The 16,312-nt window shown below is 44.1% G+C and overlaps 1 protein-coding gene across 7 annotated transcripts in view; it reads right to left on the bottom strand.

The window, feature by feature from the left end:
* LOC137384622 (cilia- and flagella-associated protein 54-like) overlaps nucleotides 1–16,312 on the bottom strand; it is a 712,374-nt gene that overhangs the window by 254,912 nt on the left and 441,150 nt on the right. For all 7 annotated transcript variants that reach the window (XM_068058759.1, XM_068058758.1, XM_068058757.1 and 4 more), the window contains one exon: nucleotides 2,063–2,232. In XM_068058759.1, coding sequence (XP_067914860.1) covers nucleotides 2,063–2,232 — 170 coding nt within the window. The remainder of the gene's footprint in view (nucleotides 1–2,062; nucleotides 2,233–16,312) is intronic.

Raw genomic sequence — 16,312 nt, forward strand, 5'->3', positions numbered from 1 at the left:
CATTGAGCTCCTGTCAGACAGCATTTTGAAGATGTGTTGATGCTGTAAGACTGGGTTGGGTGTCCCACAAACCAGACAGAAGTAGCAGGGTGATATACCAAAGACTGAGTCAGCTCAGGACTACCTATATAAGAACCTGGGAAGTGATCCAAAAACTGTATTATAATTTGAAAAAGGATAGCTAGTTGAGGTAAGTAAATCACCTTGTCTTAATATGAAGATGTATAAATGTATAAAGATGACACTAAAAGGTAGACAGATAATAGTGAGGAGATTGTCTCCAGCAGTGACATGTGAGGAGAACAGTCGAAGCAGTCAAGTGAACAGAGAATCCTTCAACTACAAATGAACAGCAAATAATGCAGTAGAGAGGGAGGCTCTGAAAGGAATGGATCCATAGGAGGATGGAATGCTGTACAACCCACTTTCCACATAATAAGCACTATATTGAGCCTATATATTCTATAACAATATGTTACATCAGTAAGTTACTAGCTGGAATCTAAACCAAGGATATGGATGATTTACATAAAATAACAGGATATATGGCATCAATTTAAACTGGAATCTTAACAGAGATTTGAGTGGCTTATATACAGAATAACATATTGCGAGAAGGAAGTTACAGGTTAGAATGTAAGTGAGGGGCTGGGAGTGTATAAATAGAATAATTGATACATGGGAGTGAGATACAGACTGGAATCTATTCCAGGAGTTTGGGTGGTTTGTGTAGACTAAGATGCCTGTGTGTGAGATACAAGCTGCAATCTATTCAAGGGATTTAGGTTCTTTTTAAGGGTATTATTCATCATTCCTGTAAGTCATTGTGTGCTATAGGCCAATTCTGTGATTAATCACAGAATCACAGCATTGTTACAGTGGAGGCCATTTAGCACATTGCAGGCCAAAAAAGAGTTATCCAGTTGAATCCCACTTTCCAGCTCTTTGTCCATAGCCTGTAGGATATGGCACTTCCAGTACATATCCAAGTGCTTTTTAAATGCAATGAGGGTTTCTGCCTCTACCACCCTTCCAGGCAGTGAGTTGCCGATCCCCACCACCCTCTGAGTGAAAATAAAATTCTCCTAAACTCTCCTTTGAGCCTTCTAGCAATTACTGACCTCTCTGCTAATAGAAATAAGCCCAATCCTATCCACTCTATCTAGGCCCCTCATAATTTTATACACCTCCTCTGCTTCAAAGAAAACCATCCCATCCTCAGAGGTAAAATTCTCTATTCCTGGCAACATCCCCAGAACTGTATGCAGTACTCTAGCTCTGGTTCAACTAGTGTTTTATACAGTTCCAGCATAACCTCCCTGCTCTAATACTCTATACCTTGACTGATAAAGGAAAGTATCCCATATTCCTTCTTCACTACGTTATTTTTGATTTTTATGATTACTATGGAGATCATAGGCTGGATTCAGACCAGCTTCAGGTCCTGACCTCGCACGACGTGTTCCAGGCACATGCCCAACTGTATTTTTTAAAGGGCCAGGCCAATTAATGGCAGGGAGCAGCCTCTCCATCCAATTAAGGATGGCAGGCCAGCTCACGAGGCTGAAGGGCCAATGGGAGTCCCTCTAGCACTGAAACATTGGCAGCTCCACCAGCTGAGGCAGGAGCTGCCGATTTGTGATGGAGAGAGTGGGCGCCTCAACATGGAGGCATCCTCTGGAGGAGGCCAGCTTCTTAAAAATTTATAACGGCTGTGATGGTGGAGAGGCACCCCTCCACAAGATGGCCAGTGGCTACAGCTGTAGCCCGGTGGTCTTGACTGGTGTAAGTGGGGAAGTCCATTGCAGGATGAAGTGTGGCCCCAACACCGCACCCCCCGCCCCCGCACTTTCGACGTGAGCCCGCCATAGTTGCCCAGCCCTAGTTCAGGTCGATGTCTCTTGTCCACATTGCCGACTGGTAATTCCAGTAGGCTTGGGAACGTAATTTGCCCTAATTGACCTCATATGGCTACCCGCAATGGGAAAAGGTGTCATGTGAACTGAAAATATTTCTCTCATTTTCAATACTGCAACAACGCAACAGTAATGCTGATATGTACCTAAACGCCAGCTGCATCCTTTGGAAAGCAATTGCTGCTGCCTGACATTTAGCATCAATGGCCATCTCTAATTCAGCAGGTGCAAGGTTGGCTAATTCAGAGTCAGGTTCCTTTTTCAGTTTGTCCATTAACATTTTCAACTTATTTTGTGCTTCTGACAAGATGATGTCCTGCAACATAAAATGATCAATCATTAAAGTCAGAAACCATGTCATCTGAGGTGCAAAATAAAAAATGAAAAATGTGAAATAAGGAAAACAGACCACTGATGTACCAGCTCTATCTGCACTGATATACATCTTGCTTAACTTCATTCTGAAATTTCTCCTGAATTCCCAAATTTAACAAAGAAGAAACTGCAACACACAGCAAGTGCATTTATCTAATATTTATTGTGTTTATTAAGCAATCAGAACTCTTAATGCTCTTTGTGATAAGTTACATGGTTCATGGGCTAGCGTGTTCCTTTGTTGTGGATTTCAATCCTTGCTAATCCGTTACTATCCTTTGCCCTTTCTCCCCCAGTCTCCTCTCTTCCAGTGTCTAAGTTCCTCTGGCTCAAATAATTGGTATATTTAGCCTAACTACAAGTTCAAGTTTAGTGTTACTCAGGCTTTCCCCTGACTTTGCTCAATCTGGCTTCCACCACTACCTGTTCCCTGGCCATATTTAAATCTGTGTTCAAAAGCAAAATACTGTGGATGTTGGAAACCTGAAATAAAAGCAGAAAATGTTGGAAATACTCAGCAGGTCAGGCAACATCTGTGGAAAGAGAAACAGAGTTAGCATTTCAGGTCGATGACCTTTCATTGGAACTCAAATTTTAAATCTGTATTTTCTGCTGGCTGGTCTGCGCAACTGTACTGTTGGTTTCTCAGCTTTATTTTGCTACAGTGTAGTCAGAAATTGATTTTCTTGCACTGTTGTCCATTTTTATTGCTGCTTCCGGATCTTACGCTATCTTCCAAATTCTGCACCTCACATTCACAGCTTGCGCACGCTGCCAACTGTGGGAGGCACATCACCCCACATTGCACCATACTGACAAACTTCCCTCTCTCTTGCAGGACAAAGGTGGCCCAGAATAGGCAGCAGCAGAAATGAACCAGCAGGGTGCAGGCATAGCAGCATGTGCTCACCCCTATGGAGGAGATAGTGCTGGAAAGAATCACTGAGGCAGTGGCTAACAGCAGGACCGAAACCATCGAGGATGACGTTATGTTCCTGCCTAATCCACCCTCTCACATTCCATTTCACCCTCATTCTGCAATCTGTAATGATTTATAAGCTGCAGATGGTGTAACTCTTCCCTCACCTCAACTTTGATCTTGTACCTTTATGCTTTCAGATACCCAAAAACTGCCATCTGGCCAGCCAATGGCACAAGAGATTGGAGACAGAGAAGAAGAAGAGACTGACGGGGAAGAAGCACCGTCACTCGATCTCACATTCACAGCCACCAGCTTAGATACTGGCACTGCGCATACTTTAGAGGCTAGCATAGAGGCGGGATCTGCATGGCATTAGTCACCAGATACGAGTGGACTGCAGCCAGCGCAGGAGAAAGGGACAAGTTGGGTGTCAGCTCCCGGAGGGCAAGCCTGCACATGGATTCTGCTTCAGAGAACTCAGATGAGGACTTCGATGAGGCAGTGTACATAAAAAGGCTGATGGGCATGCACACAGAAATGCTTGGTGTATTGTTTGGTCTGCCAGAAAGCCTACTGTCACTGTCAAAGAGGTGCCATGCTCCAACTTGGCACAGGGCATCGCACAGAGCTTGGAGCCCATCCTTTCTATCATGGAAGTGATGACCAACTACATGAGGATACTTGCAGACCCAACCATGATGTAACATCTGATGGCCAATATCTCAGCTTCCATTGCAGCAACTAATGTCTCAGTGCTGCAAAGGAAACTTGGACTGAGTTCAAAACAATCTATGCTGTTATCCTGCAGGTTCAGACTGCTCCCATTATCGCTGTGGATGTCAATGCTCCAAGGGGCTTTCAGAGTTTGATAGCAGTCCAGCCATCTGTCTTCCAACAGATTACTCAGATTGCTGAGGTGCCGCCCAAGGGAGTGGCAGTGGCTTGTGTGGAGTCCAAACCTGCTGTCCTCTCTCAAGATGGCAGCAGCCCTGCTTCCACCACCACCACTCCGCCTGTGTCCTTGTTGTTGCCTGTTAGCCTGTCTGCTGCAGAATTCATTGGGTGCTATGGAACTGAACTTTGCACCCTAAGTGTTGAGCAGGTAACAACCCTGATAGAATCATGGTCAAATGCAGCTTATGGCTGCCTGCAGTCTTGACCTTAAGCCTGAGTCCAATGTGCCTAGCTAACAAGAGCCAATCAAAACTACTTTCCTCAGTGGCACTGGAGCTTCGTGGAGCGGATGAGAGGAGACACTGAGGGAGGCACCAAGGATGTCACTGCCTTGCTAGTGATAGAAATTACACCATCACACAGTGGCTGCCATCCATTAACCAGCCTCTTCCCAGGTTGCCACCGTAATTGAACAAACCAAGAAACCACAAAGAATGCAGTGGATCGATCATTCCAGTTGACAAATGGGTCCCATATCCAGGATTAAAGGCAGAGGACTCCCTGGCATACTCCAGGGCAGAAGGCATCAGCAGATCAAGGCACCATCGTCCACAGTCAGGGAGATTGTGCAACATGAGAATTTCCCCAAACTGATAAGTCCATTGCAATTTATTTTCCAGATACCTTGCCGTGGGCTGAAAGGCCAGCATCATATTGAACTTCAATGTGACCAAGAACAAGCTGTGTGTCATCTCAGAGCAGCTTGTGCACATGTGCCAAGACCTGAGTCCAAAATATTCATGTTTCTATGGCAGGAGACAACACACTGAATTGGGATGAAATGCAGAAGGTGGATGAGTTTTCATTTGATCTCTGCGAGGACAGCGGGAGGCCAGAGAACACAGCAGAGTAAATAGAGAAGTGGAGAGAGAGAGAAAGAGAGCACTGCAAAAACAGTGGGAAGCTCTTGAGCACAGCGTGGTAAAAGGAGTGATGTAGAGAGAGCACTGTGAGAACAAGGAGAGACCCAAGAGTATGGCAGAGATAAAAGAAGTGGTGGAGAGAGAGAGACCACTGTAAGACTAGTTTTTTTATTTATTCATGGGATGTGGGTGTTGCTGGCTAGACCAGCATTTATTGCCCATCCCTAATTGACCTTGAGAAGGTGTTGGTGAGCTGCCTTCTTGAACTGCTGCAGTCCATGTGGGGTAGGTACACCCACAGTGCTGTTAGGAAGGGAGTTCCAGGATTTTGACTCAGTGACAGTGAAGGAATGGCATTATAGTTCCAAGTCAGGATGGTGTGTGACTTGGAGGGGAACTTGCAGGTGGTGGTGTCCCATGCATTTGCTGCCCTTGTCCTTCTAGTTGGTAGAGGTCACGGGTTTGGAAGCTGCTATCTAAGAAGCCTTGGTGTGTTTCTACAGTGCATCTTGTAGATGGTACACACTGCTGCCACTGTGCGTTGGTGATAGAGGGAGTGCATGTTTGTGGATGGGGTGCCAATCAAGCGGGCTGCTTTGTCCTGGATATGGCGTTGAGCTTCTTGAGTGTTGTTGGAGCTGCACCTATCCAGGCAAGTGGAGAGTATTTCATCACACTCCTGACTTGTGCCTTGTAAATGATGGACAGGCTTTGGGGAGTCAGTAGGTGAGTTACTCACTGTAGGATTCCTAGCCTCTGACCTGCTCTTGCAGCCGTGGCATTTATATGGCTACTCCAGTTCAGTTTCTGGTCAATGGTCACCCCCAGGATGTTCATAGTGGGGGAGACAACGATTGTAATGCCATTGAATGTCAAGGGGAGATGGTTACATTCTTTCTTGTTGGAGATGGTCATTACCTGGCACTTGTGTGGCACAAATGTTACGTGCCACTTACCAGCCGAAGCCTGGATATTGTCCAGATCTTGCTGCATTTCTACACGGACTACTTCAGTATCTGAGGAGTCACGAATGGTGCTGAACATTGTGCAATCATCAGCGAACATCCCGACTTCTGACCTTGTGATTGAAGGAAGGTCATAGATGAAGCAACTGAAGCTGGTTGGACCTAGTATCCTACCCTCAGGAATGCCTGCAGTGATGTCCTGGAGCTGTGATGATTGACCTCCAACAACCACAACCATCTTCCTTTGTGCTAGGTATGACTCCAACCAGCGAAGAGTTTTCCCCCTGATTCCCATTGACTCCAGTTTTGCTAGGGCTCCTTGATGCCATACTCAGTCAAATGCTGCCTTGATGTCAAGGGCAGTCACTCTCACCTCACCTCCTGAGTTCAGCTCTTTTGTCCATGTTTGGACCAAGGCTGTAAAGAGGTCAGGAGCTGAGTGACCCTGGCGGCACCCAAACTGAGTATCACTGAGCAGGTTATTGTAAAGCAAGTCCAATTGATAGCACTGTTAACGACATCTTCCATCACTTTACTGATGATCGAGAGTAGACTGATGGGGCGGTAATTGGCCGGATTAGACTCGTCCTGCTTTTTATGTACAGGACATATCTGGGCAACGTTCCACATTGCCGGTTAGATGCCAGTGTTGTAGCTGTACTGGAACAGCTTGGAACAGTAGCAGGCCTGAGAGCATAAAGGAGATAAAAGGAGCAGTGGCGATATGAGCACTGCGAGAATAGTGGGAGACCTGAGAGCACAGCGGAAATAAAAGGAGAACTAGAGAGAGAGAGAAAGAGAGAGAGAGAAAGATGACTGTGATAGCAAATCAATAAAAGAAAAAAAAAATCAAGTGGTGACATCACAGGACGGCAGGTAGGTGATTAGTTGTTTAGAGAGTCTGCAGGTAAGGAGCGTGTACCTGAAGGAGTTTGGGTGCAGAGCAGCAGAGTGGAGTGAGCGTGAGCACTAGAGAACAAAGTATATAAAAAATTGAAAGTGACATCAGCACAAAGAGAGGAGCTGATTGGTGAGTAACCAGTGAATTTTAAAAGTTTTTAATGAGTCCTTATTTCTGTTAAGTTTAGTTAGTCTAAATAAATAGATGCATGGCAAGGCACCTCAGCACCATGGAGCGCACATCCTGTTCCATGTGGGAACGCCAGGATGCTTCTCGTGTCCTGGACAACTGCAGATGCAGGAAGTGACATCAGCCGGAGCAGCTCAAGCTCCAGGTCCTGGAGCTTAAGCAGCAGCTGGTATCATTGCGGTATATCCACGAGGCTGAGAGCTGCATAGATAGCACATTTCTGGGTGTGGTCGCCAACAGTTTAAGGGTGTACTGACAGAGAGGGAATGAGGGTAGCCAACTAGGACGAGGTAGGTAATGCAGCAGACCCTGAGTATATCTCACTCTCCAACTGGCATTCAGTTCTAAATTCTGGAGAGTGTGGTCATTCATCTGGGGAATGCAGCCAAAATCAAGTCCACAGCACCACCGGTGGCTCAGCTGCACAGGGGAGCAGGAGGAAGATTGGGAAAGCAACAGTGATAGGGCATTCAATAGTCAGAGGAACAGAGAGATGTTCAATCGGCCATGAATCTAGGATGAAATTTTGTCTCTCTGTACCAAGGGTCAAGAATGTCACTTAGAGGCTGCAGAGCTCTCTTGAGACGGAGGACGAACAGCTAGAAGTCATAGTTCATATCGGTACCAACAACATAGGTAGAAAGAGGGATGAGATCCTGCTGCCAGGTTTTATGCAGCTAGGAAGGAGACTAGCAAGCAGGATCAAAGGTAGTAATTTCTGGATTACTCCCAGTGTCACGCGGTAGTGAGTATAGAAATAGGAGGATACAGCAGATGATTGTGTGGCTGGAGAGATGGTGTAGGAGGGAGAGCTTTAGATTCCTGGGACATTGGGACAGGTTATGGGGGAGGGGGGAACTATAAAGGCCAGACAGGTTGCATCTCAACAGGGCCAGGACCAATGTCCTCATGGGGTGGTTTGCCATTTCAGTTGTGGAGGGTTCAAACTAACTTGGCGGGTGAATGGGAATAAGGATGTAGTATTAGAAAGGAAAAACACTGGTGAACAAAGGGTTGGGAGAGACAGATAGCACTAGAGGAAGAAATAGTAAGGTATTAGGTGGGGTCAGAGTAAGAGGGAATGCAATATGTTCTAAATTAGGTTCACAGTGCATGTATGTAAACACACAAAGCATAGCAAATAATGTTGGTGAGTTGCAGGCACAGATAACCACATAGGAATATTATGTGATAGTGATAACGGAGATCTGGCTTAAAAAAGAGCGGGACTGGGTACTAAATATTCTGGATACAGAATTTTCAGGAAATATAGGGAGGGAAAGAAAGGAGGAAAGGTGGCAGTACTGCATAAGAATAATATTACAGTGCTGGAGAGAGAGGATGTCCTACAGGGACCAAGGAAAGAATTGATAAGGTTAGAATTAAGAAACAATGAAGGTGCCATACTAGGTGTATTCTATAGGCCACCAACTAGTAGGAAAGATTCAGAGGAACAAATTTACAGAGAGGTGGGGGTGCAAATTTAGGTCAGTGATGGAAAAGGACAAGCAGCAATCTAAAGTAAAAATACTTACTTGGAGGAGGGTCTGTTTCATGGGGTCAGAACAGATCTGGCCCAGGTAAATTGCAATCAAAGATTGGCAGGCAAAATTGTAACGGAATAATGGCTTGCTTTAAAGAGGAGATGATTCGGGTACAGTCGAGGTACATTTCCACAAGTGGCAAAGGTAGGAAAAGCAAAGCCAGAGCTCTCTGGATGATGAAAGAGAGAGTAAGAAGAAGCAGAAAAAGGATGTGTATGACAGATAGTCTGATGAGGGGTCACAGACCTGAAATGTTAACTCTGCTTCTCTCTCCACAGATCCTGCCAGACCTGCTGAATATTTCCAGCATTTTTTGTTTTTATTTCAAATTTCCAGCATCTGCAGTATTTTGCTTTTATTATATGTGTATGACAGATGTCAGGTTGATAATACAAGTGAGAACCCAGGCTGAATATAGAAAGTTCAGAGGGAAATCAAAAAGATAATAAAAGGCAATGAGACAGTATGAGAAGAAACTGGCAGCTAACTTAAAAGGGAATTAAAAAATCTTCTATCCGCATATAAATAGTAAAAAGGTAGTAAGAGGTAGGGTGGTGCTGATTGGGAATCAAAAAGGAGATCTACACATGGAAACAGATGGCATGGCTGAGGTATTAAATGAGAACTTTGCATCAGTCTTTAGACAGGAAGAAGATGCTGCTTAAGTCACAGTGAAAGAGGAGGTAGTTGAGACAATGGATGGGTTAAAAGTTGATAAAGAGGAAGTATTAGAAAGACTGGTAGCACTTAAAGTTGATAAGTCACTAGGACCGGAGGGGATGCATCCGAGGATATTGAGAGAAGTAAGGGTGGAAAGGCAGAGGCACTGGCCATAATCTTCCAATCTTGTTTAGATACAAGGGTGTGCCAGAGGACTGAATAATTGCAAATGTTATACCGTTGTTCAAAAAGGGTGTAAGGATAGACCCTGCAACTACAGGCCAGTCAGTTTAACTTCAGTCTTGGGAAAGCTTTTAGAAACAATAATCCAGGACAAAAGTAACAGTCACTTGGACAAATGTAGATTAATTAAGGAAAGCCGGCACACATTTGTTAAAGTCAAATCATGTTTACTTAATTTGATTGAGTTGTTTGACGAGGTTGATGAGGGCAATGCCATGGATATGATGTACATGAACTTCCAAAAGATCTTTGATAAAGTGGCACATGATAGGATTGCCAGCCAAGTTAAAGTCCATGGACTAAAAGGGACAGTGGATATGAAGTTGGCTAAATGACAAGAAACAGAGAGTAGTGATGCACAGTTGTTTTTTAGACTGCATAAAGGTATAGAGTGGGGTTTCCCAGTGACGGTACTAGGACCACTGCTTTTCTTGATAAATATTATTAACCTAGACTTGGATGTACTGGTACAATTTCAAAATTTGCAGATGACATAAAAACTCGGAAGTATTGTGAACTGCGAGGAGGGTAGTAATAGAATAGAGAGGCTGGTGGAATGGGCGGATACGTGACAGATGAAATTTAATGCAGAGAAATTAAGTGATACGTTTTGGTAGGAAGATAATGGAAAGGAAATATAAGAGTGCAATTCTAAAGGGGATGCAGGAACAAAGAGATCTGTGGGTATATGTGCACAAATCGTTGAAGGTGGCAGGGCAGGTCAAGAAAGTGGTTAAGACAGCATACAGGATCCTGGGCTTTATAAATTGAGGCAGAGAGTTGTACAAAAGCAAGGAAATTATAATGAATCTCTATAAAATACTGGTTCAACCTCGGTTGGAGTGTTGTATTCTATTCAGGGTACGACACTTTAGAAAGGATGTGAAAGCTTTCGAGAGGATGCAGAAAAGATTTATGAGAATGGTTCCAGGGATGAGGAACTTTACTTACATGGATAGATTGGAGAAGCTGGGCTGGTTTTCCTTCGAGAAATAAAGGCTGAGAGGAGATTTGATAGAGGCGATCAAAATTGTGAGGGGTCTAGACAAAGTAGACAGAGAGACTTTGCATTGGCTGAAGGGTCGAGAATCAGCGCACACTGAAATAAAGTGAATGGCAAAAGAACCAATGACGAAATGAGGAAAAACGTTTTGATGCAAGTGATAATGATCTGGAATGCACTGCCTGAGAATGTGTTGGAGGCAGATTCAATCGTGGTTTTCAAAAGGGAATTGGATAAACAAATGAAAATTTAAAAATTGCAGGGCTACGGGGAAAAGGCAGAGGAGTGGGACGAGGTGAGCTGCTCTTGCACAGAGACGGTGCAGACATTACGAGTCAAATGGCCTCCTGTGCTGTAATCATTCTAAGATTCTATGACTTCAATTTTTAAAGCATCTTACAGAACCTCTGGACATCTTCACACCCAAATGAGTAACAGTGTAATTATTATTGTAAGGTAGGGTATTTAAAAATATATTTTATCACTGCTGTAATGTAGGGATTCACAGAATCATAGAATCACAGAATTGTTACAGTGCAGAAGGAGGCCATTCGGCCCATCGTGTTTGCACTGGCTCTCTGAAACAGCAATTCCCTCAGTTCCATTCCCCTGCCTTCTCCCCGTAACTCTGCATATTCTTCTTTTACATATAACTGTCTAATTCACTTTTGAATGTTTCAGTTGAACCTGCCTCCACCACATTCTCAGGCAGCACATTCCAGACCTTAACCACTCGCTGCATGAAAAAGTGTTTCTTCATGTCACTTTTGTTTCTCTAACCAAATACTTTAAATCTGTGCCATCTCGTTCTCGACCCTTTCACCAGTGGGAACAGTTTCTCGCTATCTACTCTGTCCAGACCCCTCATGATTTTGAATACCTCGATCAAATCACCTCTCAGCCTTCTCTTCTCCAAGGAAAATAGTCCTAACTTCTCCAATCTATCTTCATACATGATATGAAATTTCTCATCCTTGGAAACACTCTCGTGAATCTTTTCTGTACTCTCTCCATTGCCCTCACGTCTTTTCTAAAGTGAAGCACCCAGAACTGGACGCAATACTCCAGCGGAGGCCGAATTAATGTCTTATACAAGTTCAACATAACTTCCTTGCTCTTGTACTATATGCCCCTATTAATAAAGCCCAGGATACTGTATGCTTTATTAACTGCTCTCTCAACCTGTCCTGCCACCTTCAATGACTTATGCACATTTACACCCTGGTCCCTCTGCTCCTGCACCCGCTTTAGAATTGTACCCTTTATTCTATATTGTCTCTCCATGTTCTTCCTACCAAAATGAATCACTTCACATTTCATTGCATTGAACTTCATTTGCCACCTGTCTGCCCATTCCATCAACTTGTCTATGTCCTTGTGAAGTTCTACACTATCCTCCTCACAGTTCACAATGCGTCCAAGTTTCGTATCATCTGCAAATTTTGAAATTGTGCCCTGTACACCAAGCTCTAGGTCATTAATATATATCAGGAAAAGCAAGGGTCCCAACACTGATCCCTGGGGAACTCTACTACAAACCTTCCTCCAGCCTGAAAAACATCCACTAACCACTACTCTTTGTTTCCTGTTACTCAGCCAATTTCGTATCCATGTTGCTACTGTCCCTTTTATTCCATGAGCTACAAGTTTGCTCACACGTCTGTTGTGTGGCACTGTATCAAATGACTTTTGAAAGTCCATGTACACTACATCATCGGGATTGCCCTCATCAACTCTCTCTGTTACCTTCTCAAAAAACTCCAGCAAGTTAGTTAAACATGATTTTCCCTTGAGAAATCCATGTTATCTTTCCTTAATTAACATGCATTTGTCCATGTGACTATTGATTTTGCCCCGAATTATTTTTTCTAGAAGGTTTCCCACCACAGAGGTTAAACTGACTGGACTGTAGTTGCTGGGCTTATCTTTACACGCTTTTTTGAACAAGGGTGTAACGTTTGCGATTCTCCAGTCCTCTGGCACCACTCCTGAGTCTAAGGAAGACTGAAAAATTATGGCCAGTGCCTCTGCGATTTCCACCCTCACTTCCTTCAGTATTCTTGGTTGCATCTCATCTGGTCCTGGTGTTTTATCCAATTTAAGTACAGACAGCCTATCTAATATAAAATAAAAACAAAGAAATGCTCAGCAGGTTTGGCAGCATCTGTGGAGAGAGAAGCAGAGTTAACGTTACAGGTCAGTGAAATACTTCCTTAGTTTAGTTTAGAGATACAGCACTGAAACAGGCCCTTCAGCCCACCGAGTCTGTGCCGACCATCAACCACCCATTTATACTAATCCTACACTAATCCCATATTCCTACCACATCCCCACCTGTCCCTATATTTCCCTACCACCTACCTATACTAGGGGCAATTTATAATGGCCAATTAACCTATCAACCTGCAAGTCTTTGGCATGTGGGAGGAAACCGGAGCACCCGGAGGAAACCCACGCAGACACAGGGAGAACTTGCAAACTCCATACAGGCAGTACCCAGAATTGAACCCGGGTCGCTGGAGCTGTGAGGCTGCGGTGCTAACCACTGCGCCACTGTGCCGCCCTCTTTATCAATTTTAAACCCCTCTGGTGTCTGACCTACCTCCTCTTTCACCATTGCCTGGGTTGTATCTTCTTCCTTGGTAAGACAGATGCAAAGTATTCATTTCATACCTCAGCTATGCCCTCTGCCTCCATGCGTAAATCCCCTTTCTGGTCCATAATCGACCCCATTCCTCCTTTTACCACCCTTTTACCTTTTATATGTCTATAGAAAACGTTGGGATTTCCTTTAATGCTAGCTGCCAGTCTCTTTTCATGCTCTCTCTTTGCTTCTCTTATTTGCTTTTTCACTTCTCCTCTGGACCTTCTATATTCAGCCTGGTTCTCAATACTATTTTCTACCTGACATCTGTGATAAGCACACTTTTTCTTCTTTATCTTAAACTCTACCTCTTTTGTCATCCCGGGAGCTCTGGATTTGTTTGTCCTACTTTTCCCCTTTGAGGGAACATACCTTGACTGTGCCTGAACTATCTCTTCTTTGAAGGTGGCCCATTGTTCATCTACTGGCTTTCCTGCCAGCTTTTGACTCCAATTTATTTACCCCAGCTCCATTCTTGCCCCATTGAAGTTGGCCTTCCCCCAGTTAATTATTCTTACCCTCGATTGCTCTTTTCCATAGTCAGCTGAAATCTTATCATACAATGATCACTATCCCCTAAATGCTCTCCGACTGATACTTAATCCACTTGGCCCACCTCATTCCCAAGAATCAGGTCTAGCAGTGCCTCCTTTCTCATTGGACTAGCAACATACTGTTTAGAAAATATTCCTGAACTCTCGCCCATCACTGCCCTTTACACTGCTATTATCCTAGTCTATGTTTGGATAATTAAAGTCCTCCATTGTAACTACCCTATAATTTTTGCAACTCTCTGTAACTTCCTTGCAAATTTGTTCCTCCACATCCTTCCCAGTAACTGATGGCCTACAGACAACACCGAGCAATGTAACCGCACCTTTTTGTTCCTTAGCTCTAGCCAAATTTATTCTGTCCTTGACCCCTCTGGGACATCCTTTTTCTCCAGCACTGCAATAGTCTCCTTAATCAATATTGCCTCCCCTCCCCCTTTTTTCCCTTTCCTATCTTTCCTGAACACCTTGTATCCAGGAATATTTAACACCCAGTCCTGCCCTTCTTTGAGCCAGATCTCTGTTATAGCCACAACATCATATTTCCACACGGCAATCTGCACCTATACCTCACCAGTCTTATTAACCACACTCCACATTAACCCGGATTCAGACTTTATTACTTTCACCCTTACTCTAACCCCACCTAATAACTTACCATTCCCTACTCTAGTGCTATCTATCTCCCCCAGTATTCTGCGCACTTTGGTCTTCCACTCTGATGCTTGTTCCTGGTTTCCAAACCCCTGACAAGTTACCAGTTTTGCTTCCCTCCAATCTGAACTCCCTCTCATGTTCCCATCCCCCTGACAATTTAGTTTAAACCCTCCCCAACAGCACTAGCAAATCTCCCTGCTAGGATATTCGTCCCAGTCCTGCTAGGTTGCAACCCGTCCATCTTGTACAAGTCCCACCTGCCCCAGAACCAGTCCCAATGTCTCAGAAATCTGAAGCCCTCCCTCCTACACCAGTTCTCTAGCCACGTGTTCAATTGCTCAATTCTCCTATTCCTACGCTCACTTGCATGTAGGACTGGGAGTAATCCTGAGATTACTTCTTTTGAAGTCCTGCTTTTTAATCTCATTCCTAGCTCCCTAAAATCTACTTTCAGGACCTCATCCCACTTCTTACCTATGTCATTGGTACCAATGTGGACCACAACCTCTGGCTGTTCACCTTCCCCCAGAAGAATGTCCTGTAGCCACTCCATGACATCCTTAACCCTGGCACCAGGGAGGCAACACACCATCCTGGAGTCACGTTTGACTGCCGCAGAAACGCCTGTCTGTTCTCCTAACTACCGAGTCCCCTATCACTCCTGCTCTTCCACTCCTCACCTCACCTCCTGTGCAGCTGAGCCACTTGTGGTGCCACAAACTTGGCTCTGACTGCACTCCTCTGAAGAACCATCACCCTCAGCAGTATCCAAAATGGAAAACCAATCAGCGAATGAGATCATATGAGGGGACTCCTGCACTACCTGCCTGGTTCTCTGAGACTGCCTGGTGGTCACCCATTCCCTATCTGCCTGTGTGCTCCTAACCTGCAGTGTGACCACCTCCCTAAATGTTGTTATTGTCAGATACCCCTCCCTGACTTCAGCTCAGGTACTTGCAGTGGCTGTACGAAGCTGTTTCAAATACTTTGTCATTTTATTTTTCCATAAGTACAAATGTTTGAAAACATGAATTCAAGTTCAGACATCAAGTCTTTTAGAATCTGTTAATTCCAATGTCATGAACAGGAATGTATCTATCTACTGGATCGGAGTAATTGGATGAAAATCTAACAACCTATTGTCAAAGTATTTAAACTATATTGTTGTCCCTGAGCCTACATAAATGCAAGGGGAAGACTTACATTTATGTCTCCACAATGAATCATAAGTCCGCACTAACTACTATGTCAAAACTGAATGAACGTTTTCTCACTGGTATTCTGTTACCCTAGTAGGTTGCCCTGTTTCACAGGCCAGTAATATTGCAGTGCTTAGTGCTACATAATTGTGTTTTCAGTTGGTAAAACATAGTAGAAGAATTTAAACTCACCACTAATATGTTGACTGGTCAAGTTTCACAAATACAACGTTATGATCTAGTCGTGCCCAGTAAAGACATATGATATTCCTCCTTTTAAGATATGAACTTTATTCAATTTGGAATCTTTGACTTGACTTTTCCTTTAAAAATTGGTCAATGTGCTGCAAGGTGGCCACCGAATGTCAGCTGACTTGGCTATATATTCAAACTGTCTCACTGTCTCAAAAAGGATACATTCCAGACTAAGAAGTGTCAATTACACCCATTCTGAAACCATCAAGAGACATTCCTGAATTGAATGGCTTCTTCTGAAACAATGCAGGTGTGGAGTAGCCACATCATAACAGGATTATACCCATCCAGACATCAATTAATGGCCATGGATTCACATCCTTATCCATTGTCTGATCACATCAGGGGAGAGGGTCATGTGTCAACTAGCAATGACTCTAATTTGAAGGACTATGATCTTAAAAGGCAACCCTCTAGAGAGAGAGATCACATAAACCTCACAGAAGGAGTCTAGCCAAGAGCTGTGGAAAG

The sequence above is a fragment of the Heterodontus francisci genome, chromosome 27 (genome assembly GCF_036365525.1).
Source record: "Heterodontus francisci isolate sHetFra1 chromosome 27, sHetFra1.hap1, whole genome shotgun sequence".
NCBI lineage: Eukaryota > Metazoa > Chordata > Chondrichthyes > Heterodontiformes > Heterodontidae > Heterodontus > Heterodontus francisci.